The 27,334-nt window shown below is 44.3% G+C and overlaps 1 protein-coding gene across 1 annotated transcript in view; it reads left to right on the top strand.

The window, feature by feature from the left end:
- The first annotated feature begins 5,849 nt into the window (after positions 1–5,849).
- The window catches only part of SIAH3 (siah E3 ubiquitin protein ligase family member 3), a 68,148-nt gene continuing 46,663 nt past the window's right edge, over positions 5,850–27,334 (top strand). Inside the window, exon 1 of the mRNA XM_005585797.5 lies at positions 5,850–6,111. Within this exon, the coding sequence (XP_005585854.1) occupies positions 5,977–6,111 (135 nt within the window). The 5' untranslated portion in view covers positions 5,850–5,976. The remainder of the gene's footprint in view (positions 6,112–27,334) is intronic.

The following is a 27,334-nucleotide window of genomic DNA, read 5'->3' as shown; positions in this document are numbered from 1 at the left end:
TTATTCCCATGTTATAGTTGTGGAAATTGAGCCTTGGTGAGGTTAAGATAACTGGCTGAGGTTATAATAAAGGAAGAAAGCAATATAATAATGGGTTTGCTCCAGGTACACAAGGCTGGTTCAACATTTAAAAGTCAATTAATGTAATTAATTACATCAACAGGTTAAAGAATTAAAATCACATGATCATATTAATAGATGTAGAAAAAGCATTTGACAAAATCCAACACCCATTCATAATAAAAACTCTCAGTAAACTAGGAACAGAAGGAGACTTCATCAACTTGATAAATAATAACTACAATAAACCTACAGCCAACATCATATTTAATGATGAGAAAATAGAAGCTTTCCCACTAAGATCAAGAACAAGGCAAGGATGTCCTCTCTCACCATCTCTTTTCAATATTGTACTGGAAGTTCTAGCTAATGCAATAAGACAAGAAAAGGAAATAAAAGGTATACAGATTGAGAAAAAAGAAATAAAACTACCTTTCTTTACAGATGACATGATTATGTAGAAAACTCAAAAGAATCAACAAAAAACTTCAAACTAATAAATGATCATAACAAAGGTGTAAAATACAAGATTAATACATAAAAGTCAATTTGTTTCCTATAAGTAAACAATGACCAAGTAGAATTTGAAATTACACAATACTATTTACGTTAGCACCCAAGAAGACATAGTTGTAAATCTAACAATTTTTCAACAAATGGTGCTGAAACTGGACATCTGTATGCAGATTTAAAAAAGGAATCTAGACACAGATCTTACACAATTCACAAAAATTAACTTAAAACTTGAACGTAACCAAGATATCCTTCAGTAGATGAACAGATAAACAAACTGTGGTCACCCAATGGGACATTACTCAGTGTTAAAAACATATGAGCTATCAAGTCATGAATAGACATGGATATTAAATGCATGTTACTAAGTGAAAGAAGCCAGTTCAAAAAGACTACATACTATATGGTTCCAATTACATGACATTTTGAAAAAGGAAACACTATGGCGTAGACAACATAAAGATCAGTGGTTGCCAAGAGCTGGAGGAGGTGGGTGGGAAGGGATAAATAAACAGAGCACAGAGGCTATTTAGAGCAGTGAAAATACTCTGTGTGATACTCTAACAATGGATTTGGGTCATTTTGCATTTGTTCAAACCCGTAGAATGTACAACACCAAAAGTGAACCCTAGTATAAGCTATGAACTCTGGATGGTGGTGATGCGTCAGTGTAGGTTCATTAATTGTAACAAATACACTCCTGTAGTGGGGGGTGTTGATAATAGGGGAGGCAGTGCAGGTGTGGGGGTGGGGAGAAATGAGGTATTTCTGTACTTTTCTCTCAATTTTGCTGTGAACCTAAAACTACTCTAAAAACATTAGGTCTTTAATTTCTTGAAAATCAAGATAAAATTAAAGGAGCATTGATTTTTATATCTTAAGCACAAGCATGAGATTATCAACACAAAGTTTTAGATCTTTGACCTATTGGATGGCATCCTCATTTTGTGTACATTCATTTTATTTTAAAAATACCTTTTCAAAGCCTTTGACAAAATTCGACAGCCTTTCATGCTAAAAACTCTCAATAAATTAGGTATTGATAGGACGTATCTCAGAATAATAAGAGCTACTTATGACAAACCCACAGCCAGTATCATACTGAATGGGCAAAAACTGGAAGCATTCCCTTTGAAAACTGGCACAAGACAGGGATGCCCTCTCTCACCACTCCTATTCAACATAGTGTTGGAAGTTCTGGCCAGGACAATCAGGCAGGAGAAAGAAATAATGGGTATTCGATTAGGAAAAAAGGAAGTCAAATTGTCCCTGTTTGCAGATGACATGACTGTATATTTAGAAAACCCCATTGTCTCAGCCCAAAATCTCCTTAAGCTGATAAGCAACTTCAGCAAAGTCTCAGGATACAAAATCAATGTGCAAAAATCACAAGCATTCTTATACATCAATAACAGACAGAGAGCCAAATCATGAGTGAACTCCCATTCACAATTGCTTCAAAGAGAATAAAATACCTAGGAATCCAACTTACAAGGGATGTGAAGGACCTCTTCAGGAAGAACTACAAACCACTGCTCAACGAAATAAAAGAGGACACAAATAAATGGAAGAACATTCCATGCTCATGGATAGAAAGAATTGATATCGTGAAAATGGCCATACTGCCCAAGGTAATTTACAGATTTAATGCCATCCCCATCAAGCTACCAATGACTTTCTTCACAGAATTGGAAAAAACTACTTTGAAGTTTGTATGGAACCAAAAAAGAACCCTCATTGCAAAGACAATCCTAAGCCAAAAGAACAAAGCTGGAGGCATCATGCTACCTGACTTCAAACTATACTGCAAGGCTACAGTAACCAAAACAGCATGGTACTGGTACCAAAACAGAGATGTAGACCAATGGAACAGAATAGATCCCTCAGAAATAATACCACACATCTACAACCATCTGATCTTTGACCAACCTGACAAAAAAAAGAAATGGGAAAAGGATTCCCTATTCAATAAATGGTGCTGGGAAAACTGGCTAGCCATATGCAGAAAGCTGAAACTGGATCCCTTCCTTACATCTTATACAAAAATTAATTCAAGATGGATTAAAGACTTAAATGTTATACCTAAAACCATAAAAACCCTAGAAGAAAACCTAGGCAATACCATTCAGGATATAGGCATGGGCAAGGACTTCATATCTAAAACACCAAAGCAATGGCAACAAAAGCCAAAATTGACAAATGGGATCTAATTAAACTAAAGAGCTTCTGCACAGCAAAAAAAAAAACAAAAACAAACAAACAAAAAAAAAAACAAAAAAAAAACTACCATCAGAGTGAACGGGCAACCTACAGAATGGGAGAAAAGTTTTGCAATCTACTCATCTACAAAGGGCTAATATCCAGAATCTACAAAGAACTCAAATTTACAAGAAAAAAACAACCCCATCAAAAAATTGGGCAATGGATATGAACAGACACTTCTCAAAAGAAGACATCATCACTGGCCATCAGAGAAATGCAAATCAAAACTACAATGAGATACCATCTCATGCCAGTTAGAATGGCAATCATTAAAAAGTCAGGAAACAACAGGTGCTGGAGAGGATGTGGAGAAATAGGAACACTTTTTATACCTTTGGTGGGACTATAAACTGGTTCAGCCATTGTGGAAGACAGTGTGGCGACTCCTCAAGGATCTAGAACTAGAAATACCATTTGACCCAGCCATCCCATTACTGGGTATATACCCAAAAGATTATAAATCATGCTGCTATAAAGACACATGCACATGTATGTTTATTGCAGCACTATTCACAATAGCAAAGATTTGGAACCAACCCAAATGTCCATCAGTGATAGACTGGATTAAGAAAATGTGACACATATACACCATGGAATACTATGCAGCCATAAAAAAGGATGAGTTCATGTCCTTTGTAGGGACAGGGATGAAGCTGAAAATCCTTCTGAGCAAACTATTGCAGGGACAGAAAACCAAACACCACATGTTCTCACTCATAGGTGGAAATTGAACAATGAGAACACTTGGACACAGGAAGGGGAACATCACACACCAGGGCCTGTCATGGGGTGGGGGGAGGGGAGAGAAATAGCATTAGGAGATATACCTAATGTAAATGACGAGTTAATGGGTGCAGCACACCAACATGGCACATGTATACATATGTAACAAACCTGCATGTTGTGCACATGTACCCTAGAACTTAAAGTATAATAATAATAAAAAGAAATACGAAGAAGATTATATTTTTAAAAATACCTTTAAAAAAAAATCAGAAATTCCCATTCTCATGGAACTTACTTCTAGCAGGATGGATGACAGAAACAATACATTTTTAAAAAGTGAAGAAAAACAAAAAATCAACACAATTGTTCCACTACAGCCAAAGATGTAAAAATAATTTGAACCTCTCTGAATTATGAATATATATATTTAACAAATCTATAAGAGTACCTGCACACTTTTAGTTTTTAAAACAAGTAAGCCAATGAAAGGATATTAAATGTTTTCCCAGTGAACTGCTGAAAGCTTATTTTCTGGACAATTCAAACTTTAGAAAGCAGGTTCTGGTTTTGTGGATCAGCAGCCCTTATTAGGTGCCATGTAACAGGTGGCTCCAGGGACTCATGTCCTATAAAAATATCACATTGATGAGGTTCTAATCAGTTCAAATGTTGTCATCTTCTAGTTTGGTGCCAGTGTAGTTATTTTAAAAGTGCAAAGTTTCCATTTTTAATTGGTGTTCAGTTTGTCTCTTAAAACATTGGTTTGATTTTAAGTTAAATGCAAGTTAAAATGAACAACCTGGGCTCTGTCCTGGCATCAACAAACTTGTGCATTATTTTTATCCTGTATATTATTCTGTTGTTAGTTTAATTGCCTGACCAAGTCACAGACCTAGGTATTCCACGTGTGCATATGTTTTGCATACAATACAACCCAAGCATTGTAGCCAGAGCAGAACAAGAACCATGCGGGAGGGGGCAATGGGCTCACACTCACAGGGTACAATTCACAGTGGGGGCTGATCCTGCTCCAGGCAGCGCTGGATCTGGCCTGACTTCTCAACTGAGAAACAGCCAGTGAAGAGGGAAAACACAATACATGCAACTCCCCTGCTTCAGCTGCAAAGACTAAACCATCAGAGCTAGTCCCGAAAAACCCAAAGCCCTTCAAGTACTGCTTAGGAATCTTTCTTGAAGAACCAGCGGCCTCCCGTCCCCCCACCAGCCCTGTTCTGGGGAGCAAGGACAGGTTTGCAGTCTGAGGACTGGAATCCCCTCTCCCTGTGCCAGCACAGAAATGTGCTGCTAGCATTTGCAGAAACAAGTAAATGATGTGGTGTGTGCATCCTTAATCTCTCTTTTAATGTCTCCAACAATCTAGTGGTTAATTAGCAATTTGCTGCCCACCAATATGCAAATGATAACAAGCAAAGGTTCTCTGCATCTGTAATTATTTTGCTGATTTACAAGCCTCTTTCCTCTCAGTGTAGGTTTTTCTGTGTGTGTGCATTCATGCATCAGGGATTTCATTATTTTTTGAAGCATAGTCTGTGCATTTTTATCCTTTAATACTTTCAGACTTCAGTGATCACAGTATTTTGAAAAAAAGAATATATATGTGTGTGTGTGTGTATGTATGTGTGTGTGTGTGTGTATATATATATATATATATACACATACACACACACACACTTCCTTCCACCCCTCAACTCCAAAGGCATTTGTCAGGGATTCTTTTCTTTGATAAAGAGTGGAGAGTAAGATTTATCAAGGGGCTGTAATCCAAATTGCAGAAAGTCAGAACGCAAGATTGAAAGATACACATTTTTGCTGCTGCCAAGTCCTTATCTGGAATCAGAGTCTAGTAATATTTTATTTTCTCCCAAGCAGCTCTGGTGAGTCGAGCCACGATCTGCGTTATCCATCTGCCTACTTTGGAGCGGGGTGTTGTACTATTTGGCGGCTTAAACGCTTTACGTTCTTGCCAGGGCATTAAGAAAGGCTCTCATGTTAAATTAAGTCAATTAATAAATGGAGACACATTAAGCAATCAATTTTGTCAGCCTATCTCCCCAGCATTAGGTATGGTTGGCTGTAATCACAAGATAAATGCAATGTGCTGATCTATGGTAATGTTCAATAATACATTCTCCGCCAGGCTCAATTCATCAGGGAGTTTCGGTAGGGAAGGCATTTGTTATTGGCTGTCTCTGCACCTCAAGGATAACATTTCTGTCCTTTTGATTGGCCGCCTCACTGCTGCAAGATTCTAACCGTCTTATTTTGATGATGAATATGAAGGCGCGCTAAGCCGGGCTGGCGCGGAGTGTCTCAGAGGCTGCGCTCCTTCCAGAGCCCAAGGACTCACAGCTTCCTCCGCTGCCTTCCCGGGCCAACAACCCCCCAAAAGTTGTGATGCTTTTCTTTACCCAGTGCTTTGGGGCTGTATTAGATCTCATTCATCTCCGATTTCAGCACTACAAAGCTAAACGGGTTTTCTCCGCTGCCGGGCAACTTGTCTGTGTCGTCAACCCCACTCACAACCTAAAGGTGAGTCTCTGTGTCATTTTATCTTCACCGGGCTCAGGTTCAAGTCGTTTCTCGGAGGCGGCAGCGACCCTCCGGCGAGCGCGTGCAGCCCTTTGCAAAGCCGGGTCGCGGGGGCTGGGACTGTGTCTGGAAGCCAGCGTGTTTGCCTCGGCTCACTCTCGCTCTCTAGGTGGCTGGGTGCTGTTAGTGACCGAGTGTTGTTTCCCCAACTGGCAGGAAAAATTGGATTGATGGTCTGGTGTCTTTCCCCGACGCTGTCAACCCGAGAGTGGCGTGGGGGGCAGAAGTGAGGGTGGTGGCGGGAACAGGGGGGCGTCCCTATCGCTCCCCCTAATATTTGTGGGCAAGTGCTCGGGAGACAGGATTTGAAGTTAGCCAAATTGCTCTCTGTCCCATGTGTTGGGAGAGGTGGTCAAACACGAGGATTTTAGACGCTACTGCGGGGTGAGGAATCCTGAAACAGGGACCTGGAGGTTGGTGGGGTTGGGGGAGGGTTATTTCTGCAAAGTGTTTGTACTTGTCCTCAAACGTGTGTGTGTGTGTGTGGTGTCGGAAGGATTTTGGCTTATTTCCTTCCTGCTGGTTAGATGCGCTCCTTGTACTGGAGCAGGATTTGCCTGGATTGTGTAATAATGTAATCAGCTCCGAGCTGCTGCCGCGGCTGCCTGGAGCTCCCTAGGCAGCTGGGTGCTGGGTTCCTCGTGGCTGCCTAGCTGCCCCGCGGCCTCTGCATTTGCACCCTCAGGTCAGTGCCGTTTTAGAGACCAGACAAAATATGGGGTCCGGCAGAGCCGCTAAACATCACAGCCAAGACTGACCGGGAAAGGAACGCTGGGCCACGGGCTAGTGGTAGGGAGGAGGGGAAGTCAGCGGAGTGGGGGCTGGGGAGACGGTGAAGCTGAACTCCCCGGATGGGAAACTCAGCACCTTGCCTCTCTCCTAACATAAAAGGTGGACTCGTTGGAAGTTCCTTTCCTGTCCTCCTGTGGAAGGCAGACAGGACTGAGTGCCGGGGGGAGGGGCCATGTCTGCAGCGCCCGTGCCCGACAGTCTCTGTGAGGATAGATCTGTCCCTCTGACCACTGCTGTTGGGGAGGAAGGGCACTGCCTGTTGTCCATTACTTTATAAACTCCTACGGTCAGACTATCCTCAGCTGGAGCGCCGCAGGTCAGCGCTGATGGGTACCCCCACTCCTAGAAGTTCCGCGGAAAGACAGCTGCCTGGAGCTGCTGGGGCTACATGCCAAGGCCAGTCCTGGTGGAGGAGCGATGGACTGTCCTGGGACCCCTATGGTGCACCTGACCTAGGATCTGACGCTCTCTGGTACCCCAGCTGTGACCAATACCATCGCATGCAACTGTTCACACCTGCTCTTGCTTGCGAGCTGTTTCCTCTCATTCCACTATTTCTCTTCTTCTTGTATAATTTAGTTTTATAAATAAGAATTCACACCAGCATCCTTGGCAAAGCAAGTAGATAGCATACACATTAAAACATAATTCTGAATTCCATTTTATGGGCACTTTTGAGACCGCATTCAAACTTCCATTATTTTGTCACTTTGCATTAGTTAGTTCCCTGGGGCAAGAAATTTTGTTTACTTCTGTTTTGTATTTTAATACCTTTAAAAATTGCTTATGAGACTTTAGCATTTCTGAAGTTTGAATTTATATGGTTCATTGACTGCAGCTGATGATGGAGAATAGCCAGGTGTTAAGGTCTGTGTGGAGCCAGAGGAAACCACTTGTGTGTATTTCTCAATGAGGTCTGCCTGGATATTGACAAATCATCTTGCCGCCCTGACCCAGGAGTTCAGAGTTAGGGTTGGAGGCCTTGAGTCAGCTCTGGCCAGCTGTGTGAAATTGAACCCCTCCTGCACCTCTTTGAGCCTTCCCTTCCTCACCTTTTAAATGGGCTTATGAACATCTGCCCTTTCTCCGCCTCAGCTGTTGAGACTGAAGAGAGGTATCAGAGGTGTTTCATAACTCTCCCCTAAAAATAATGTATGTTATTGTATATATAATTTGTAGAGTTCCAATAGCAAATTCAAAAGTTGTCGCTTAACACATTCAGGCAATTTAGAAATCATATAATCAGTAACATAAAAATGGATGACATGCTTTGAGAGGCCAGGGCTCACTTTTTCACTTACACGCTTATCTGGCTTTTCATTTCCCATAAAAAAAACACTTAGGGACTTTTGCTCAGAGAAACATCACCCCAGATAAAGCAAGTTGAGTGCTGCTAATGTCCCCAGGATGTGGAATGCGGCACACAGGATTTGGAGAGGGCTCCAGGTAGGGAGAGACCTGGAGGGTGCAGGTGGCCCCCATCAGGTAAGTTGTACCCCCTTCTCAAACCTAAGGGCTAATAGTCATTTGCAGAGCTTTAAAAGGACTAACTCTATAGGAGCGTCATTGCCCCACTGCTTGTATTAAAAAGCACATGTAACCTAAAAAAAAAATCTCTTTCTAAACACTAATTTCCATAAACAGACCACAGAAATATGCCTTGGATGTAATAAGCTGTGATCTATGTAATGAGGAGGAATGTCTTTTTAGAGGAAAAAAAAATTCTGTGGCAATATTAACCCAGAATAGCTATTGATCTGCCGTGCTTCCCCACACTTTCTATGACAGGCCAGTACATGAAATGGTGACCAAGGACAGAGAGACTACAACCTTGCTTTCAATTTTCTGGGTTGCGTGTAGCTACAAAGAGGGCTGGGAAGCTTGTATTTTTCTTTGTGGAAGCATTTATGTGTTTTATGCTTTCCTGGGCTTTCCTGAGAATTCGAACCAACAGCATTTTAGAACCTGAGGCAAGTGCTGAGTTATAATCAAAATTCACTTACAAAGCAAAGAAAATGGTGTATTTGCCATGCTTCTATAGGTCACCTTCATTCTCAATCTTATTATGGTGATTACTCAGTAACCTGGGATTCCTTCAAGCAAGCTGATGCCTTTCCTTCTAAATGGAAGGCAGAGCCTTCCCGGGGACATCAGATCCTCTGGTTAAAGCCATTACACCCCTGAAGCTCACCCTAATTAAAAGGGACATTTAGAGTAGCCAGCCTTGAACATAGGAGACCTCAGCTTTCAGTGAGTGCCAGGCGGTGGAGTGCAAACAAGACCTTTTCCCTCAGTCTCAGTCTCTGTCTCTGAGGACCACTTGCACAGATTAGGGTTCCAAACGGTGCCCACACTTCTTTCCACCCTGTGAAAAGTGACCGTCAAGGAGCCAGCTCTCTTGGCCGGCTGCCCTCTGCTTCCTCATTCACAGTGGTTATTGAAATGTGGCGAGCAGGCTTCAGGCTGGCGCTCATGAGGACGCCTGCTCCGGGTCCTGATTCAGCACTCCTCTCTCCCTCCTGTCCTTTGCTTGTTTCTAAACGAAGAAAGCCTTTCTCTCCTGGCTCCACTCCCACTGGCACTAGCTGCTTCTACAGTGTCCTGCCCTGGGCGGCCCTGCCTTGTTTTGCACCATCTGCAGAGGTGCCCTTTGAGGGGAGGATCGGTCAGTCCCTGTGCCCAGGTTTTTCCAGAGAAGGCTCTGTAGTGCTAGCCAGAGCCCTTCTGGCGTCGGTCATGAGCACTTCCCAAGCAGGCAGTAGCTAGGCTGAGGCTGGCTGAGTGGCTTCCTCCTCTTAACCACAGCCTTTGATAAACAAGTTTTTGAAAGAAGAATAGCAAAATGCTTTCTGGCAAAGTTCCATGAGGCCCTCTCTGATACCTCCACACCGTGCCTGCACCACCCCAGACAACCCCATTAACCTTGGGTTACAACAGAAACACACACACGAACACATGGAATGGGAGGGGCATATGGGACAATCGTGGCTTTAAGTGCCTGACAGATATGAAATGTAAAGCTAGGGCACTTCAGTACCATTTGTTGATGCATCCACGTGCCTTTCATTCTAAGACCGACCTGTGTGGATAAATGTGTATTGAGTGGCAGTGGGGAGGGTGGGAGCTGTAAGGAAGAGGAGGAGGCAGGACCAGGAAAGATGTGAGATGTGTGCCCGCCTTTGCCATTTATGGGATAATCTTTGGAAACCCCGTGCTGCACCGGGCTTTGCTAACTCTGTTTCACACAGCACAGCAGGCAGCTGAATGAGAGGTAAAGACCTGAGCATTGTCTTTAGAGATTTAGAGGTGGCCTTTGGAGTGTTCTGCATGAATACCGACTTTAAAGCAGTGAAAGGCTTCCTACGAGATTGTTTAATAGCTGCTATGTGGGTTACTCAGTTCCTCTCCACACAGTCACCTCTGATGGTCCCATTCCCAGAGCTCTGGGCATTTCACAGTCTTCTTTCTCTGTCCAGCCTGGAGTCACTTTGCCAGAGGGGCTGGAGAAAGGGTAAGGAAGGGGACCCCAAGCTGGTGGGGGTCACTGTGCAAGCGTTATTCTAAAGGCTTTGCAGCCGGAATAACGGAAGAGGCTTTGCAGCCCCTTCCGGCCCATGGGTTTCTGTGAATATTGTATGACACTCCACTCTGTGGGCTCAGAGCAGTCGTGCGGCTTTTCTGGTTAATAGTGATTGCAAATGAGGCTCCTGAGTCACATAACGGGGAGGCCCAGAGCCCGGAGCAGTAATTTGGTTAGCCGTGTGCCAGTGATTGAGTTGTAGGGGAGGCTGAAGCTGGCGGCTGTGATGAGGTGAGCCGATTACCTCTGTACTACATTTATCCAGCAGCCTCGAAGCAAATTTGGTGGAATTCTCTTCACCGTGATCCCTCAACCTGCAGGGACTGTTTGGGAAAATTAGAAAATAGATACTGAAAGCTTTCTTTGAAATCCACAGAGAGGTCTGAGTCATTTGGATGACTTCCCTGGGGTAAGATGGATTATTTTTCTAGCAATTAACAACAAGAAAAAAAATTAACTGTCTGTGGAGATATCTTACCCTTAGCAAAGTCATCTTCATCCACTAGCTCTGTTCCTCCAAAGGGAAACAGTGACCTGGTTAGACACGAAATGTCCAGTGGAAGGAATCAACCCAAAGAATGGAGACCTTACTGACAAAATTGAGACTAGAAGTTAAGTCTTCTAGGTCGGGTGCGGTGGCTCACAGCGATAATCCCAGCACTTGGGAGGCCGAGGCAGGTGGATCACCTTAGGTCAGGAGTTTGAGATCAACCTGGCCAACATGGTAAAACCCGGTCTCTACTAAAAATACAAAAATTAACTGGGCGTAGTGGCGGGCACCTGTAGTCCCAGCTACTTGGGAGGCTGAGGCAGGAGAATCACTTGAACTCGGGAGGTGGAGGTTGCGGTGAGCCGAGATCGTGCCACTGTACTCCAGCCTGGGCAACAAGAGCGAAACTCCATCTCAAAAAAAAAAAAAAAAAAAAAAAAAGTTAGGTCATCTAACATCAGATCTATATTCCCACACTGCCCCAGGTTGCCTTCAAATTATGCTAAGCTAAAAGTCCCTTCCTCCAGGTGCATGGTGTGAGAGCGAAAACTTGCAAGAGTCCCCTTCCTGGACGCTATCTCCCCTCCCAGGGCCAGCAGCATGACACCCTGGGCTGCACCACACACCTTCCCATCTCCCCTTTACCACAGCCACATTTTCTTCACGAATTAGAGCTTCTAAGTCATCATCCTTCCTTAATCCCTCACCCCTTCTATGAGTTTGGGCCATAATTTTGAAAGACACAATCTGAATGTTGAAATTGGGAAAGATGAAAGTCCCAAAAATATAACTATGGAAAAAAAATCCTTTAAATTTTAAGACCTTTATTTACATTTTTAAGAGAAACATACAAAATACAACAGAGTGTTTTATAGGCCACTTAACACCATAAAAGAGGCAGTAGTAACATACATATTTTTGCAAGCATAAACACTCAGATATACTAACAACTGTAGCATGGGGATAAGTTATAAACAGACAAACTATATTCATAAAGAACTAGATCAAGAGGGAAATGTATAAATGCATATTACTATGGTTGGTAATTGTGTGCACCCAGCTTTGTAACTGTGGCCATCTGAAACACTGTGATGGACAACGTAAATCTTTTGATGGATGGCTCAAAAACCAGCGAGTCACCATTGCATGTGCAGTCACCCAAACCGCCGAGATCTCAAGAAATTGTATCTTTCACAAATGCAGATGTACAGAAAGGACAGCTGTTTATTCACTGAGGAAGTTTCAGCGTTTTTACACACACGCACAATGCCTACACACAAGGTCAACATTGTGATAATGCACTTTCCTGGAGTCAAATTTGCAGGAAAAAAAAAAATCCACAAAACAAAAGAGAACTCTCTAAAAGTCTTTACACAATGTATACATCTATTATTGGAGACAATACGAAGATTAAATACATAGCATAGTATATTGGCACTATGTGCAAAAGGGCAGAAGTAGTACATGATTAAATAATTTGGCAGGGGAGTTTTTTTTGTGTCTTTCACCTCCATTTTCACTTCTTCTAGAATCTTTAAAATAGTCGCCACACTTGTATTTGGAGAGTGGTTGTGGTCTACAAATTGTACAAGTGTATGCTGTCCACTTGAAAGTTTGGTTATTGCTGGGCCATTGCAATTAAGTGATTTTCTGCTATCATAGCACCAATGTAATTAGCTTTTAAACTTTTACCTTTCACCATTAAATAGCTTCATACACTTAACTAATCACAGCATTTTTGTGAGGGGTCAATTTCACAGATCTCTTCCATTGTGTTGTAAGGAATGTATAAGAATGAATGATATTCGGCTTCCCCAGTACCAAATCTGTATTAGTCAGGGTTCTCCAGAGAGCTAGAACCAATAAGATAAGTGTATATATGGATATATGAGAGGGGATTTATTAGGGAAATTGGCTCACACGATTATGACTGCTTAGTAGTCCCACGACATGCCCATCTGCACGCTGGAGACCCTGGGATGCCGGTAGCATGGCTCACTCCAAGTCCGAAGGCCTTAGAACCAGGGAAGCCAATGGTTAACTCTCATTTAAATGTGGTTGCTGGTGTAAGTCCTGGAGTCCAAAGGCTGGTGAGCTTGGGGTTCTGATGTCCAAGGCAGCAGAAGAAAAATCTGTCCCGGCTCTCAGAGAGAGATCGATTTGTTTTCTGTATTTGTTTCTCCCAGCCATCAGCCAATGAGATGGTGCCCACCAACACTGAGAGCAGCTCTTCCCCCAGATAACCCACTCATACTCACACACTAACCTCCCCTCACAGAAACCTAACCCTCACAGAAACACCCAACATAATGCTTTACCAGATTTCTAGGTATTTTTAAATTCAGTCAACTTGACACCTAAAATTTAGTTCACAAGTCCACAACTTAGCACCCGTAAGCATCTCCTTAAATCATACTTAATTTCCACATAAGACAATAACAAGGTAATAGTTCTGCCTAACACGATACAACTAACATGGTGCAGTTATCCTGCACACAACCTAAATGTACGAATCCTTTCTCCAGATTTTGACTTTCAGAATTTTAACATTTGGGATTTTAATCTTTTGGGAATGAGATTTTTCAGGATTTTAGACTTTAGGGATTTTGATCTTTGGGGATTTCAACTTTCAGGATTATGATGTTTGTGATTGCATCTTTTGGGATTATGACCAGCACCAATTGTTAGCATTGTCATTATGATGAAAGCAGCTACTCAAAGCTGGCTTTGACTCCCTACACGCCCCACCTGGCTGTCTTTCTCCGCCTTCCCTTCCTCTCTGCAAACTTTGCTGCTTGCTGTTTCTTGGTATTTTGTGAGTTATCTTTGGCCTTGAAGAGAATTGTGAATAGAACAATTTTTTGCCTCATGTGAAAGTCAGATTTGTCCTTAATGTTTAGCTTCAAAGAAAGCATGGAACCCCGTTGGGCTCTGAGCCTGGAAGACAGGCTGGGTCTCAGGAAGACACTCATGCCTGCAGTGGAACAGGAGCTGAACGAACTGGGGCCTGTCATTCACAGAGCCGGGAGCCATGCAGATAAATCCCCTTCTCTGCTCATCCTGAAAACGTGCCCCTCATGACTTATGCATTCCTTCTTTTCATTAGCAGAGGCTCGAGTAAGCACGTGGGTAGGTGGCTCTGTGAGGGGTGTCTGATTTGAAGGGTATATATCTGCAGGCTCAGTGACACCACTCTGAGATTCAGCAGGGTAGAGAGACAGATGGAGGCAGAAATTGCATGTCCCTGTGAGGTTGTACATTTTCTCTCTGCCCTGCAGTTCGCTGCACCTTGAGGGCATAGCTTCCCTCTGAGCGGGGCATGGATGACAAGGGGGATGATGCTCAGTCCAGGCTGCAGCCTCTGGAATCAAGGAAGGGCAAGACAGAACTCCTAGATCCCACTGTCATCAGAAAATTAAACATTAATGAGCTAAGCCCTAGGCCTGAGTTCCCTACACTCCAACTTGAGTTTCTACACACACACACACACACACACACACACACACACACACAGAAATAATGGCAATTCTGAGATGCTCCCCTGTGTGGGCCCTGAGTGGTCTCTGAATAGAAGTGTAAGATCACAGAATTCAAAGCCCAGTGGGTGGGGAAAACTGGCCCCTACCACAGTGGAAGAACAAATAGAGATAAACAAGACCCTTCTTCCCCACCCAGTCTGTAACCAACCAGCCTCAGGAAAGAGGTAAGTGGAGAAAGTGGTGTTGGAAAAGAAGAGAAATGTTTTAGCTGAGGACCTAAAGTATGAGTTTTGGAGTTAGATCTGGGTTTGAATCCAATGTTGCATTCCTTGGATAATATCTTTGGCCTCCCAGAGTCTGCATGTCCTCCCCTATAAAATGGTTGTTGTTGTAAAGATTAAATAATATGATGTACAGTCCGGGCACGGTGGTTCATGCCTATAATTCCAGCACTTTGGGAGACTGAAGCAGAAGGATTCTTAAGCCCAGGGGTTTGAGACCAGCCTGGGCAACATAGTGAGACCTCATGTCTCCAAAAATATAAATATTAGCAGAGCATGACGGCCCACACCTGTAGTGTCAGCTATTCAGCGTGGAGGAACTGAGGTGGGATGATCGCTTGAGCCCAGGAGGTCCAGGCTGTGGTGAGCCATGATTGCACCACTGCCCTCCAGCCTGGGTAGCAGTGCAAGACACTGTCTCAAAAAATATACATACGATTTACATAAAGTGTTCAGCACAGCACCTGGCATGTTATAATTACTCCATTAACAGTAGTTATCATCATTACTAGTAGATGAGTCCCGCAGAGATGTTACCTGGTGCACGAAATGTGACCCAAGTTCCTTTGCCTAAGTTTGGGTGACCAAACTTTTACTCCAACTGTATGTTGGAGGGAAGGGGGAAGGTACAGCAGTAAAATGACATACCTGTTGAGGACCATGCTTTTGAAGCGCACAGTGTTTAAGCTGAGAGCCAGAATAATGTTCTAGTTCAAGGACCCGGTCTAACAAATGTGGTTCAAGGGGATGAAGTGACTTGCCCCAGGTTCCCACGGATGAGGCTCCAACAGAGCTGGGGATGGCACTTTGGTTAAGGACATTGACTCTGTAATATGTCCCCATGACAGTGTTGGACCTCTTCCCAGAGGGGTCTTGTTCTCAGGACCTTGCCAAGGTATAAACCAGCTGGACAACAGCGGGGCATTACAAAGGCAAATGTTCCTCGTGTCTCTAGTGCTGGCACAAATATATAGTGAGAGACAGGGATGAGGCTCCAAGTGAAGTCACCAAACCCTTGCAGCCATCATCCCAGACCTTCAAACAGCAGGACGGACCCAAAGACTACATATTCAACTTGACTATGGCACCATCAGAAAACATCAGAAACAAACATCATGTTTTTACCAGAAGAACCTGGTCTTTGTGGATAATTTAGAATTGTGGTCTAACTGGAAATGTCAGTTTTACTTGCAAGATGCTATATCCTGTAATCATTTCTTGGCCCTTTAATGTATTTTTAATCAAGCATAAATCCATGATAAGAAGGGGAATGCACACTGCCGAGCTGTTTTCAGCTGTGGCACCAGCACTCCAGCAAGGAGAGCGTAGCCTGAGAAAGGAAACGGTAGGCCCTGGCTCCCCAGGATGAAAAGGACATGATCTTCTGCAGAAGAGATGGGCCACTGCAGCCCATGCTTGGAGAGGGAGGGCAGGGTTAGCGTGGCATTAGGAAGGCCCCATAGAGATGGAATCAAATGCAGATCAGCAACACAGATTTTACAAGAGACTGGTCAGCAAGCCTTGCCACCTGCCAGCTTCGTAACCAGACTTCATGGCCCCTCGGATCTAACTGCTACGACTCTGCCAAGATGTGCCAGGGAGTCCAGGGCAAGTGGCCACTTGGAACTTTGGGTTCCCGCTGTGTACTTTAGGGATGTATGATGACTTATACTAGGCCAAGGCGGCTACACATCCTGAAACCCTGACAATAGTTTTCTACTGTATTAGTTACGCACACAATAAAAACAATAATGATAATAACCACAAAATGCTACATCGAGGAACTATGTTAAGTGCTATTACATTTAATCATCACTGGGAAGTAGTATATTACTATCATTCTCCGTTATACGGAATATCAAAACAGAAAAAGGTTGAAAAGCTTACTCAATGTCACTCAGCTCTTTGTGGCAGAACCTTTTTTAAAAATTAAAATTCTGTGCTTTAAAGCATGTCTTGATATGTCATCCCTCAGAGTTACTTTTCACGACAAACAACTGAGCCGACCTGCTTGGCCTTAGGATTAATATTCAGTATATTTCACTTTAAAACGCTGAGCCGGGACCCTGTCTTATTCATTCTGTGTGTATAAACGCACACAGAGATGCTCCGGCTCTGGGTGGGCCATCCTGGTAGCATCCTCTGTGCTTCTCTATGCTGCCTGGTGGGATGGAGTGCCTGTGGCCTGCAGCAGTCACTTGTTCCCTTCCTCCTGCTTGCTGGAATAACCTCCCAAATTTACCACTGCATCCAAATCCTTATCTTGGGCTCTGTTTTTGGGGAACCCAAATTAAGACTATGTGTATATTTTTTAACTGCCTAACATTTATTGAGCACTTACTAAGTGCCAAGCACTGTACTAAGTGATTTACCTGAATTGCCTTTTAAAACATCCTCAGGATAATTCATTAGTCTCTTTCCAGTTTACACATGAGAAAGCTGAGGCACAGAGAGATGAAGTAACCTCCCCAGAACCCATTCCATGAGCAGCAGAGTTTAGCTCGTGGTTTTGTTTGTTTGTTGGTTTGTTTGTTTTTGAGCCAGAGTTTCCCTCCGCCACCCAGGCTGGAGGGGAGTGGTGCGATCTCCACTCACTGCAACCTCCGCCTCCTAGGTTCAAGTGATTCTCACGCCTCAGCCTCCCGAGTAGCTGGGATTACAGGTGCACACCATCACTCCCGGCTAATTTTTGTATTTTTGGCAGAGATGGGGTTTCACCATGTTGGCAAGGCTGGTCTTGAACTCCTTACCTCAGGGGATCCACCCACCTCGGCCTCCCAAAGTGCTGGGATTACAGGCGTCGGCCACAGCACCCGGCCTAGCTCTTGCTTTTAACCTTGATGTTGAGCTAGCTCTCTTCCTGGTCATAGAATTGGTTGTCTGGAAGCTTCTACAAAGAGCTAAGCCCTCCAAATTCAGGCTTGGTAAAAATTATGATTTTTGTTTGTTTGTTTTTTGAGATGGAGTCTCGCTCTGCTGCCCAGACTGGAGTGCGGTGGCGCAATCTCGGCTCACTGCAACCTCCACCTCCCGGGTTCAACTGATTCTCCTGCCTCAGCCTCCCGTGTAGCTGGGATCACAGGCGGGTGCCACCATGCCTGGCTAATTTTTTTTTTTTTAGTAGAGACGGAGTTTCACCATGTTAGCCAGGATGGTCTCGATCTCCTGACCTCATGATCTCCCTGCTTTGGCCTCCCAAAGTGCTGGGATTACAGGCGTGAGCCACCGCACCCAGCCTAAAAATTATGATTTGTATACAATATTTCTGGAAAATCTTTGCCACAACTTTATGTAAATGCCCAATTCAAAATTATCCTGTAGGAAAGGAAGTTTGTGCTCTATGACCATGTTTTTTTAAGAAATGAGTTATCTGGTGTAACAGGTGGACAAAAATGTCTGAAACTGGGACTGATCTCCAAATCTGGGCCATATGATTGTCTTGTCATTATCTAACAGTGGAAGCTGGTTGACCACATTGGAAATGCAAATGCTCTCTAAGCATCCACATACTATGAAACAGGCTGCTTTTTCTCTAAAAAAAAAAAAAAAAAAGAAGTCTATTTATACAAAGCAAAAATGGCCTTTAAGAGAACGTGGCTTTTAGCATGTAACACCTGTTCTCTAAGAGATCCACAGGCCTTTTGAAATTTCCTTTCTCGTTAGCAGTCACACTCTATAACTAAATTTTTTTTTTCTAAAATCAAAGAGGAACGAAATTTTAATGACCATTTCCTACCTAATTTAACTCAGCTTCTACCTTGGTTTCTGGTAAATGCTTCCCCTTATGCCCTTCCAACATTTTCTTTTTCAAATACTGCTGTGAGAAGAACCGAGTGAAGGAGGCATCAGGGTGAGAGGTGGGTGTCTGGAAGGAAAGCGGGATGATGCCTCCAAGCCGTGTGTCCAGGTCGAAAGCCAGAGAAAGGAGGCACTGTGTCCACACTGACCCTAGAAAGCGGGAGGAAAACACTCAGGCAGGGGCCAAGGAGGGAAAATCACCAAAGGAGGTCTCAGAGCCACCTCATTAAACAGCACTGATATCTGGGAAAAGTCACCAAGGGGTGCAGAAGGCTCACAGGACAGACTAGAATGGAAGGAATGAAAAGGAAACCTGAGGAAAGGCCTCAGACATGTGCCATCGTCACAATTCCCTGTCCTCCATGATGTCTGCTTGTCACAGTGTCCCCCAGGGTGGTGGCCTGGGGGCACTGGGGCAGGCGCTGGCACTGCAGGAACCTGACTGTTCTCTGCCACCCCCGTGCCCTGTGCGAGCCTCCCTGTAAGCAGGAGGGCTGATGAGCACATCAAGAAGCTGCCTCATTGAAGCCAAAGTGCTACATCTGTTTATGGTAATTAAATAAATGCCAGTTGGACCCTTCTCAGTGTGCTTACTGAAGCAAGTGCCAGAAACGCGCTGCTCTCCAAGAATTGGAGACAAATTAGAAACAGAGAGGCGAGCTCCCAGGCACTTACCACCCACTCCTTGAAAAGACTTGGCCAAGGAGGTTTACTCAGAATCAAGAGGCTAAGCTTTCATTTGCAGTTCTGGCTTGCTTCCTTGTGTGGTCTTGAGCAAGTCGCTTAACCTTGGCTACTGAATCTGTCAGATGAGAAGATGACACTTGCCCTTTACCTCCCTCCAAGGTGACCTTGGTGTGCAAAGATGAGTCTTTACAATTGAACTGATTTACAGGCTGCCTCTTTTCGAAAAAGTTTGAGGCAATTTACACCAAAATGTGGGGTGATGTGGTGAATACAATAGACATAAAATGGAGAATGCAAACAGGTTAATTTTATGAGTTTAACCCATTTATCGTGGGTGGCAGAAATTTAATAGAAAAGTCCACAGAGGTATTTTAAACACTTATCAATGTGTGGGAAACATCACGGACTTTGGACTAGGATGTGGCTTCAAATTTAGTTCTAATATTCATATCTATGAGATCCTTGGCAAGTTACTTCATCACCTTGAGCTTCGTTTACCTTACCTATAATAATACATACAATGTGAGGCTAAAGAAGAATTAATATGGTAAATATAAGCAAAAGCACCTAGACCAGAGCCTGGCACACAGTAGTGCTTTCATAAACATTGATTTCTTTTGGCCTGTATGCATTCCTTCTTCCCTCCCTCCCTCCCTCCCTCCCTCCCTTCCTTCCTTCCTTCCTTCCTTCCTTCCTTCCTTCCTTCTTTCCTTCCTTCCTTCTTTCCTTCCTTCCTTCTTGTCTTTCTCTTTCTTCCTTTCTCTTTATTTTTCTTTCTTTATTTTTCTTTCCCTCTCTTTCTCTCTCCTTCCTCCTTTCCTTCCTTTTTTTCATTCTTCTTCAAATTTAAATAAGGAAGTCCCCAAAAAGCTCTTCACATTGTTTGATGAGTGAGTTAGAGAAGAACCTCTGGGAATGAGAAACAGTTTGAAATTAGGAAAGGAAGTGAGCCTTGACATGCAGAGAAGGGACACATTTTCAAAATGAGTGATGACTCTATGAACGAATCCAAAGTCACCAGATGAGTCTCTTAAATTCTCTGAGTCTTATTTTATTGCTGGAGTGTAGAATTAATAAGTTTGGTTTCCTCCTTTGCCCACTGGATCTCTCCAAAAGATTTGGGAGTAGAAAAGGGAGAGCTGGGAAGATGTTTTCTCCACGTGAAGCTGAGGAGACGAGGGCCACTGTTATGGTGTCCCTAGGGGACACAAATCCAGATAGACATGAAGCTTCAGTGGGAAACATGGGACTGGCACTAGGGCGGCAGATGTCTGCACATTTACCACTAACCAATTATAAAATAAAGATGACAAATGCAATTCTCTTTTACTCTCTGAGGTCACGTGGGTATGCCCAAGCAGGCAGGATGTGGTGTGTAAAAAGTGACCACTGGCAAATATTACAGGCAACTGGGGACATCCAGGAACGTCCAGGAACAGGAAGCAGGGTCACAGCCACAAGGTTATTGACTGAGGCAGGATTTCTTTTTTTCAACTTTTAAGTTTGGGGTACACGTGCAGGGTGCGAAGGTTTGTTTCATAGGGAAATGTGTCCCATGTTGGTTTACTGCGCAGATCATCCCATCACCCAGGTAGTAAACTCAGCATCCATTAGCTATTCTTCCTGAAGCTCTCCCTCCCCCCATCCCCTCACAGGTGACCTGTGTGTGTTGTTCTCCCCTGCCATGTGTCCATGTGTTCTCATCAATAATCAGCTCCCACTTATAAGTGAAAACACGCTGTATTTGGTTTTCTGTTCCTGCATTAGTTTGCTGAGGATAATGGCTTCCAACTCCATCTATGTCCCTGCAAAGGACATGATCTTGTTCCTTTTTATAGCTGCATTGTATTCCATGGGGTATATGCTCTACATGTTCTTTACCCAGTCTATCACTAATGGGCAATAGCCATGTCTTTGCTATTGTAAATAGTGCTGCAGTGACCATATGCGTGCATGTGTCTTTATAATAAAATAACCTGGCAGGACTTTTCAAGACCTAGTCTCGCCTTCTCCTCCTTTCCTGAAAACCCTTGACCCCCTCTGTCTGCCTCGCTGGTTCTCACTGATTTTAAGCACAAAGCTCAGATTCTCCGCACAAAGCTCAGACTCTCCACTCTAGGCATTCACTTGCATATCCGTGTCCCTATCAGATGGTGAGTTCCCCAAGGGCTCTGTATCCCCAGGCCTGGTATAAATGACTGGCTTGTATAGTGGGTGCATAGTAGATGTAGGTCTAATTAATAAATAAAGGCTAAGAACTGCAAGAACAAGGCAAGGAAGTGGGAAAACTAAGCATGTTATCAATACAGAGGCTGAAGAACAGGGAAAGAATCAGGCATCTCCCAAAGCGTGCTCTAAGGCAGAAACATGATATTCAGAGAGCTGCCGTGTACAAGACCAGAGCCTGAGGAGCAGTGAGACTTGGTCCCAAGCCCCGCAGATCCCTCCAGCCTATGGAGAGTGTTAAGTTTCTGAGCCAGACTGGGTCTGAGCTCACAGCTGGGGTCGAAGATATAGAAGGTTTAGCTTAATGCTAAGTGCTGGTCTCTGGAGTCACACTACCTGGGTTCAGCTACTGCCTCTACAGCTGCCAGCCATGTGACTTTGGACGTGAGTTTTAGCTTTTTGGGGACCTCAGTTTTCTCATCTGTAAAATGGGGTAATAATAACTGCCTGCCTCCTCCGGTTGTTCTGAGGACTAAATGAGTTAATATAATAAAGTGCTTGGCACAGAATAAATGCTATACAGATGTTAGCTGCTATTATTACTATTGTTGTTGTTATTATTATCATTACTAGATGTGAGGAGGGAACCCTTAGTTCATAGGTCCTGATGCTGATGCAGTGAAAGGAGAGAAAAGAATCTAGTGTGTCCGGCTTCCATTTACTGGATTGTAGCCGCTCTAACTTTGACTGATTAGTAGTTGGTAATCTGAAGACTAGTTCTCTACATGCTATTGAGAAATACTTTAAGTTTCATTTTTGGAGAGCCTGGGAAATAGTCACTATCACAATAATACCAAAGGTTGACTTTTTTGAACAATGGGTTTGAAATTTGTTTGTGGGTATATTCAAATAAATCAGGGAGCTTTGTGGTTTGGGAGGCGGTGGGAGAGAATCAATCTTCCTCTTTCTGCCTTTCTAGTCTATCTTGTGGCCTCTCACACCTGCTGAAGGGAACAAAAGAACAGGAAAAGGCCCTTTAATAAAGAAAAGTTTCTATTTACTTGTCTTTAAACACACACTTATAAAGCACTTACTATGTGTTAGGCACACACTGTTCTTTTTTTTTTTTTTTTTGAGACGGAGTCTTGCTCTGTTGCCCAGGCTGGAGTGCAGTGGCTGGATCTCAGCTCACTGCCAGCTCCGCCTGCCAGGTTCACGCCATTCTCCTGCCTCAGCCTCCCAAGTAGCTGGGACTACAGGCGCCCACCACCTTGCCCGGCTAATTTTTGTATTTTTTAGTAGAGACGGGGTTTCACCGTGTTAGCCAGGATGGTCTTGATCTCCTGACCTCGTGATCCACCCGTCTCGGCCTCCCAAAGTGCTGGGATTACAGGCTTGAGCCACCGCGCCTGGCCGGCACACACTGTTCTAATTACTAGTATTAACTTATTTGATCCTCAAATAACCCTGTGAAATAGAGCTATGATTATATAGATGAGGGATCTGAGGTCCAGAGAGGCTTAGCAATGAGTCCAAAGCCACACAGCAGCAAGTGGTGGAGTCAGGATTGTGAACTCAGGAGTTTCTCCTGCATCACCTCCAGAAGGCGTAAGATTAGGTACCGGCACAAGACGGTCAGCACACCTCTTCTGGCCCAGAGTAGGTCGGTTCGCGGGCCTGACTCTGGATGGCCCAGCTTTGGAGGGGAGGTGTCATGTCCCACAGACACTGAGCTGGAAGCCCAACGGGACAGCCTCCAAGAGGACCGGGATGCTGCTCACCAGCCATGGACCCTGAGCTCCCAGGGAGCACTGCCCTGGAACCTGAGGCCTCTCTGCTGCATCTTCCCGTTGGTTTCCTATTCCTTAGTCTCAGAAGGTGCTCACTTCTGAATTTCAGTGAAATTTGAGGCCCAGGGGATACTCTCCCTTTTTTCCAAGCAAAAAGAGAAAGCCCCAGGGAGCCCATCCATGTCAGTAAGCAGCTCTGTGTGATTGCTGGGGCTTCACAATTGGACAGCCTTTTCTTTCCCCCGATAGAGATAAATGTTGATAACTCAATGATGATAAAAATATTGTAAAGTGTCAAGCACAGCATGTTTAGTTACAAAAGCTAGGAATAATTGCTTCAGCTTTGCTGCTAAGAAAACCAGTTGTTGAGTCCAGGCTAATTCTAGTAAGAAATTGGCATTCAGGGATTAATTATTTGGAAGGTAATGACTGCTACAACCCAAACTAATGAGAACAGAAGGCAGTTTCCAATTAGAATTCCGGGAATGAGATAGGCTTTGCCAGGCTGAATGGTACAGAATGGAAGAGCTTTTTTTTCCCTTTTGTTGTTGTTGCTGTTGTTGTTTTTCCTTTTTGACCTCAGTATTGGTTGGGCAAAAAATAAGAAAGCATTTTGCAAGAACAGCTTCTGAGAAGACTAGCCAAAAGTCTGTGCAGATGCCTCGGGAAAACTCTTGATTGATTGTTAAAAGCCTGGCTGAGCTCCTCCTGGAGGCCCTGAGCAGGCTGGGGGCAAGCAGGCCAGGGTGAGTCATCACCATGGTAGGGAGAGGGAGCCAGCTCTGGGCATGGAATCAGACCTGTCCCTGCCGCTTACCAGCTCTGACCTTCTGCAGGTCACGTCCCCTTTCTGAGTCTGTCCCCCTGTTGCAAAACCCGAATGGATAGCAGCACTTACCCTGCCAATTGCAATGGTTTATCGCAAGGATCAAATGAGAAAATATCTGACAAGGTGCTCTGCAATCTAAATCACAATGTGCATAGACAGTATCATTTGGACGAACCACCCTCTTTCTGTTCCTTTTATTTGTGTGCTTAGCCCTGCCTTGTTCTGAAAAGGACTGCCGTGTGTGTGTGTGTGTGTGTGTGTGTGTGTGTGTGTATGTGCGCACACGCGCGTGTGTGTGTATAATTTCTTACACACACTATGAGCGCCATGTAGAATAACTGTCATGGCAAGCAGTTGGTCAGTACCAAAAAAGACCCAGGGTGGTTGACTGGGTCCAGCTATACAATAGCCTGACGGCCCTGGGAGGGAGTTGATTCACTCTAAGAGAGTCTAAGATGTCTGACCTTTAGCGATGCCCTTGTCAGACCTGGATCATGGATAAGGGAGGAGAAATGAGGAAAAGAAGCGGGAGTAGCTTTTTCATTCAAGTGTTTATTTATTGAGCACCTACTATGAGCATACATTTATTGACACCTGCTGTGAAGAGTGGTGCTGTAATGGAGAGAAGAAAAGAATCCTTAGAAGATGCCCACTATAATGGATACCTCATGGGAGAGGTCCCAAATTTGTCACCTGTTTCCCAGTTCCTATCCAGTTCCCCCCACCTCCGTCTCTGCTTTCTGGCTGTCGTTGGCAATGGGGACGCTGAACAGAATTTCCCTGAATTCTTTCAACTACCCAGAAGGCACATGCATCAAAGTCCCACCACAAAATAAAGAGTCTTCAGATTGCCAACAGGACTTGGATGATCAGAGTACGTTCTGAGAGAGGATTTAGACTTGATGCTTTTAAGATAAATCAAAGTCAACAGAAAAATAGCAAGATGTGGGGGAATTGAAACCCTTGTGCCTTGCTGGTAAGAATGTAAAATGGTGCAGCTGCTATAAAAAAACAGTATGAAGCTTCCTCGAAAAAATTTAACATAGAATTACCATATGACCTAGAATTATACTTTGGGGCATATACCCAAAAGAATTGAAAATAAAAAGTCAAATGGATGTTTATTGCAGCATTATTCACAATAGCCAAGAGGTGCAAACCGCCCAAGTGTCCATCAACAGAGGAATCAATAAACAAATGTGGCAGATACATAGATTGGGATATTATTCAGCCACAAAAAGGAATGACATTCTGACATCCCACATGAGTAAACCCTGAAAACATTATGTTCAATGAAATAAGCCAGACCCAAAAGGACAAATATTAGATGATTCCATTTACATGAAATTTCTCAAGTAGGCAAGTCCATAGAGACAGAAAGTAGATTAGCGGCTACCAGGGATGGGGGAATTGGAAACAAGGAGTTCCTGCGTCACGGCCACAGTGTCTCTCTGGGGTGAGGAAAGGTTCTGAAAATAGATAGTGGCGACGGTCACACACATTGTGAATATAATTAATGCCACTGAATTGTACACTTCCACATGGCTAAAATGGAAGATTTTATTTTAGATATGTTTTACCACAATAAAAAATATATATACTTGGCTTAAATCAAAACAAACAAAAGAAAAAGGCCAAGTCCCCAGGCAGAGATGGGCATGGCACGACCCTTGCCCACCTGGGTGGCCGCACCCCACACCTCTCTTCCCTCCTCCCTAGGCACTTCCAGCTGGCTCTCCCTAGCGCTCATCTGGCCCTCCCACTGCTGGTTTGGAAATGCTCTCCCACCTTCCCAAAGTCCGTCTTCTCAGGCCACCCAACCAAGGTGGGGTTCCTTGGCTGTATGCTCTCAAGGACCCATGCTCCTTCACTCCAGCATATGCAGCTTAGCAGTGGGATATCTGAATGGTGTCTGACTCCTCCATGAGACATGAATGCTGTGAAAACAGGGTTTTGGTTTCATCTCTCCACTATGGAGACACTGCCCATAGTAGGCCCTCAATAAATACATACCTGTTGGGTGAAGAGACACATGAAGGAATGAGCTGTTCCGTCTTCTCTCTCATGTCCCCTCCTTCCTCTTTACCCCATTATCCATTACCCACAGCACTCACGGCTGTCTGAAACAGTGTGATGTCTTCATTGCTTTATGTTTCTGTAGTGTCCCTGCCTTCTGATTAGAGTATAAACTGCTTGAGAGGAGGGACTATTTCTGCCTTGCCCACCGTAGCTTCCCCAGTCTAGAACAGTGCCTGGCATATTGGAGGGGCTCAACAAGTATCTACTGAGTGAATGCATAGCAGACCTTCATTAACTCCTTCCCCGATTATTTTCTACTCCATATCAGTGCCAGAGTTGTGGTCTACAAATATCGATTTGCACATGACCCCCTTCTACTGAAAGCCTCAGTGCCTCCCCCACTTCCTGGAGGTAATAAAATCTGTGTTCCTGTTGGTGCATACACTGGCCTCTGCTGGCACCCCCTCGTCACTGATCAGACCTTCTCACCGCTGGAAGGCTCAAGGCTCATTACAAAGACCATTCTTTTTTTTTTTTTTTTTTTTTGAGGCAGAGTCTCGCTCTGTCTCCCAGGCTGTAATGCAGTGGCCCGATCTCAGCTCACTGCAACCTCCACCTCCTGGGTTCAAACGATTCTCTTGCCTCAGCCTTCCAAGTAGCTGGAACTACAGGCATGCACCACCATGCCCGGCCAATTTTTGTATTTTTAGTAGAGACGGGGTTTCGCCATGTTGGCCAGGCTGGTCTCAAGCTCCTAGCCTCAGGTGATCCGCCTGCCTCGGCCTCCCAAAGTTCTGGGATTACAGGTGTGAGCTACCATGCCCCACCAACATAGACCATTCTTAACTCATTCTGTGCTCTCTCCCCAAAACGCCCTCCTCTGCCTTTTTGTTAGTACTTTCTTACCTTCCAGGGCCACTCAGAGGTCCTCTCCTGCTGGGAGCCCTTCCTCAAACCTCCTATGCCTGTCTCTAACATGGTGTAAAACTGCTACCCAGCTGGGTTCTCCCATTAGACTGAGGCCCTGAAGAGCTGGGAGCAAGTTTAGTTCATCTCCATGCCTCAAGGCCCGGCAGATGGTAAGCACCAGTGAAGAGGGCTTTAACCAACCCCAGCTCTTCAGAGTGAATTTGGAAATGAAGCAAGTTGCCTCTTGACTGAGATGAATGACCTCAGTGTTGTAAAACCACCCTTAGGCCAGGCAGGTGTGCACCCTAAGCTCTGCAGGACCCACTTGGCCTGCCTCGGGCTG

This window comes from Macaca fascicularis, chromosome 17 (assembly GCF_037993035.2).
Source record: "Macaca fascicularis isolate 582-1 chromosome 17, T2T-MFA8v1.1".
Lineage (NCBI taxonomy): Eukaryota > Metazoa > Chordata > Mammalia > Primates > Cercopithecidae > Macaca > Macaca fascicularis.
Note: the sequence above shows the minus strand (reverse complement) of the source record. Positions and strands in the feature narration are given on the sequence as shown.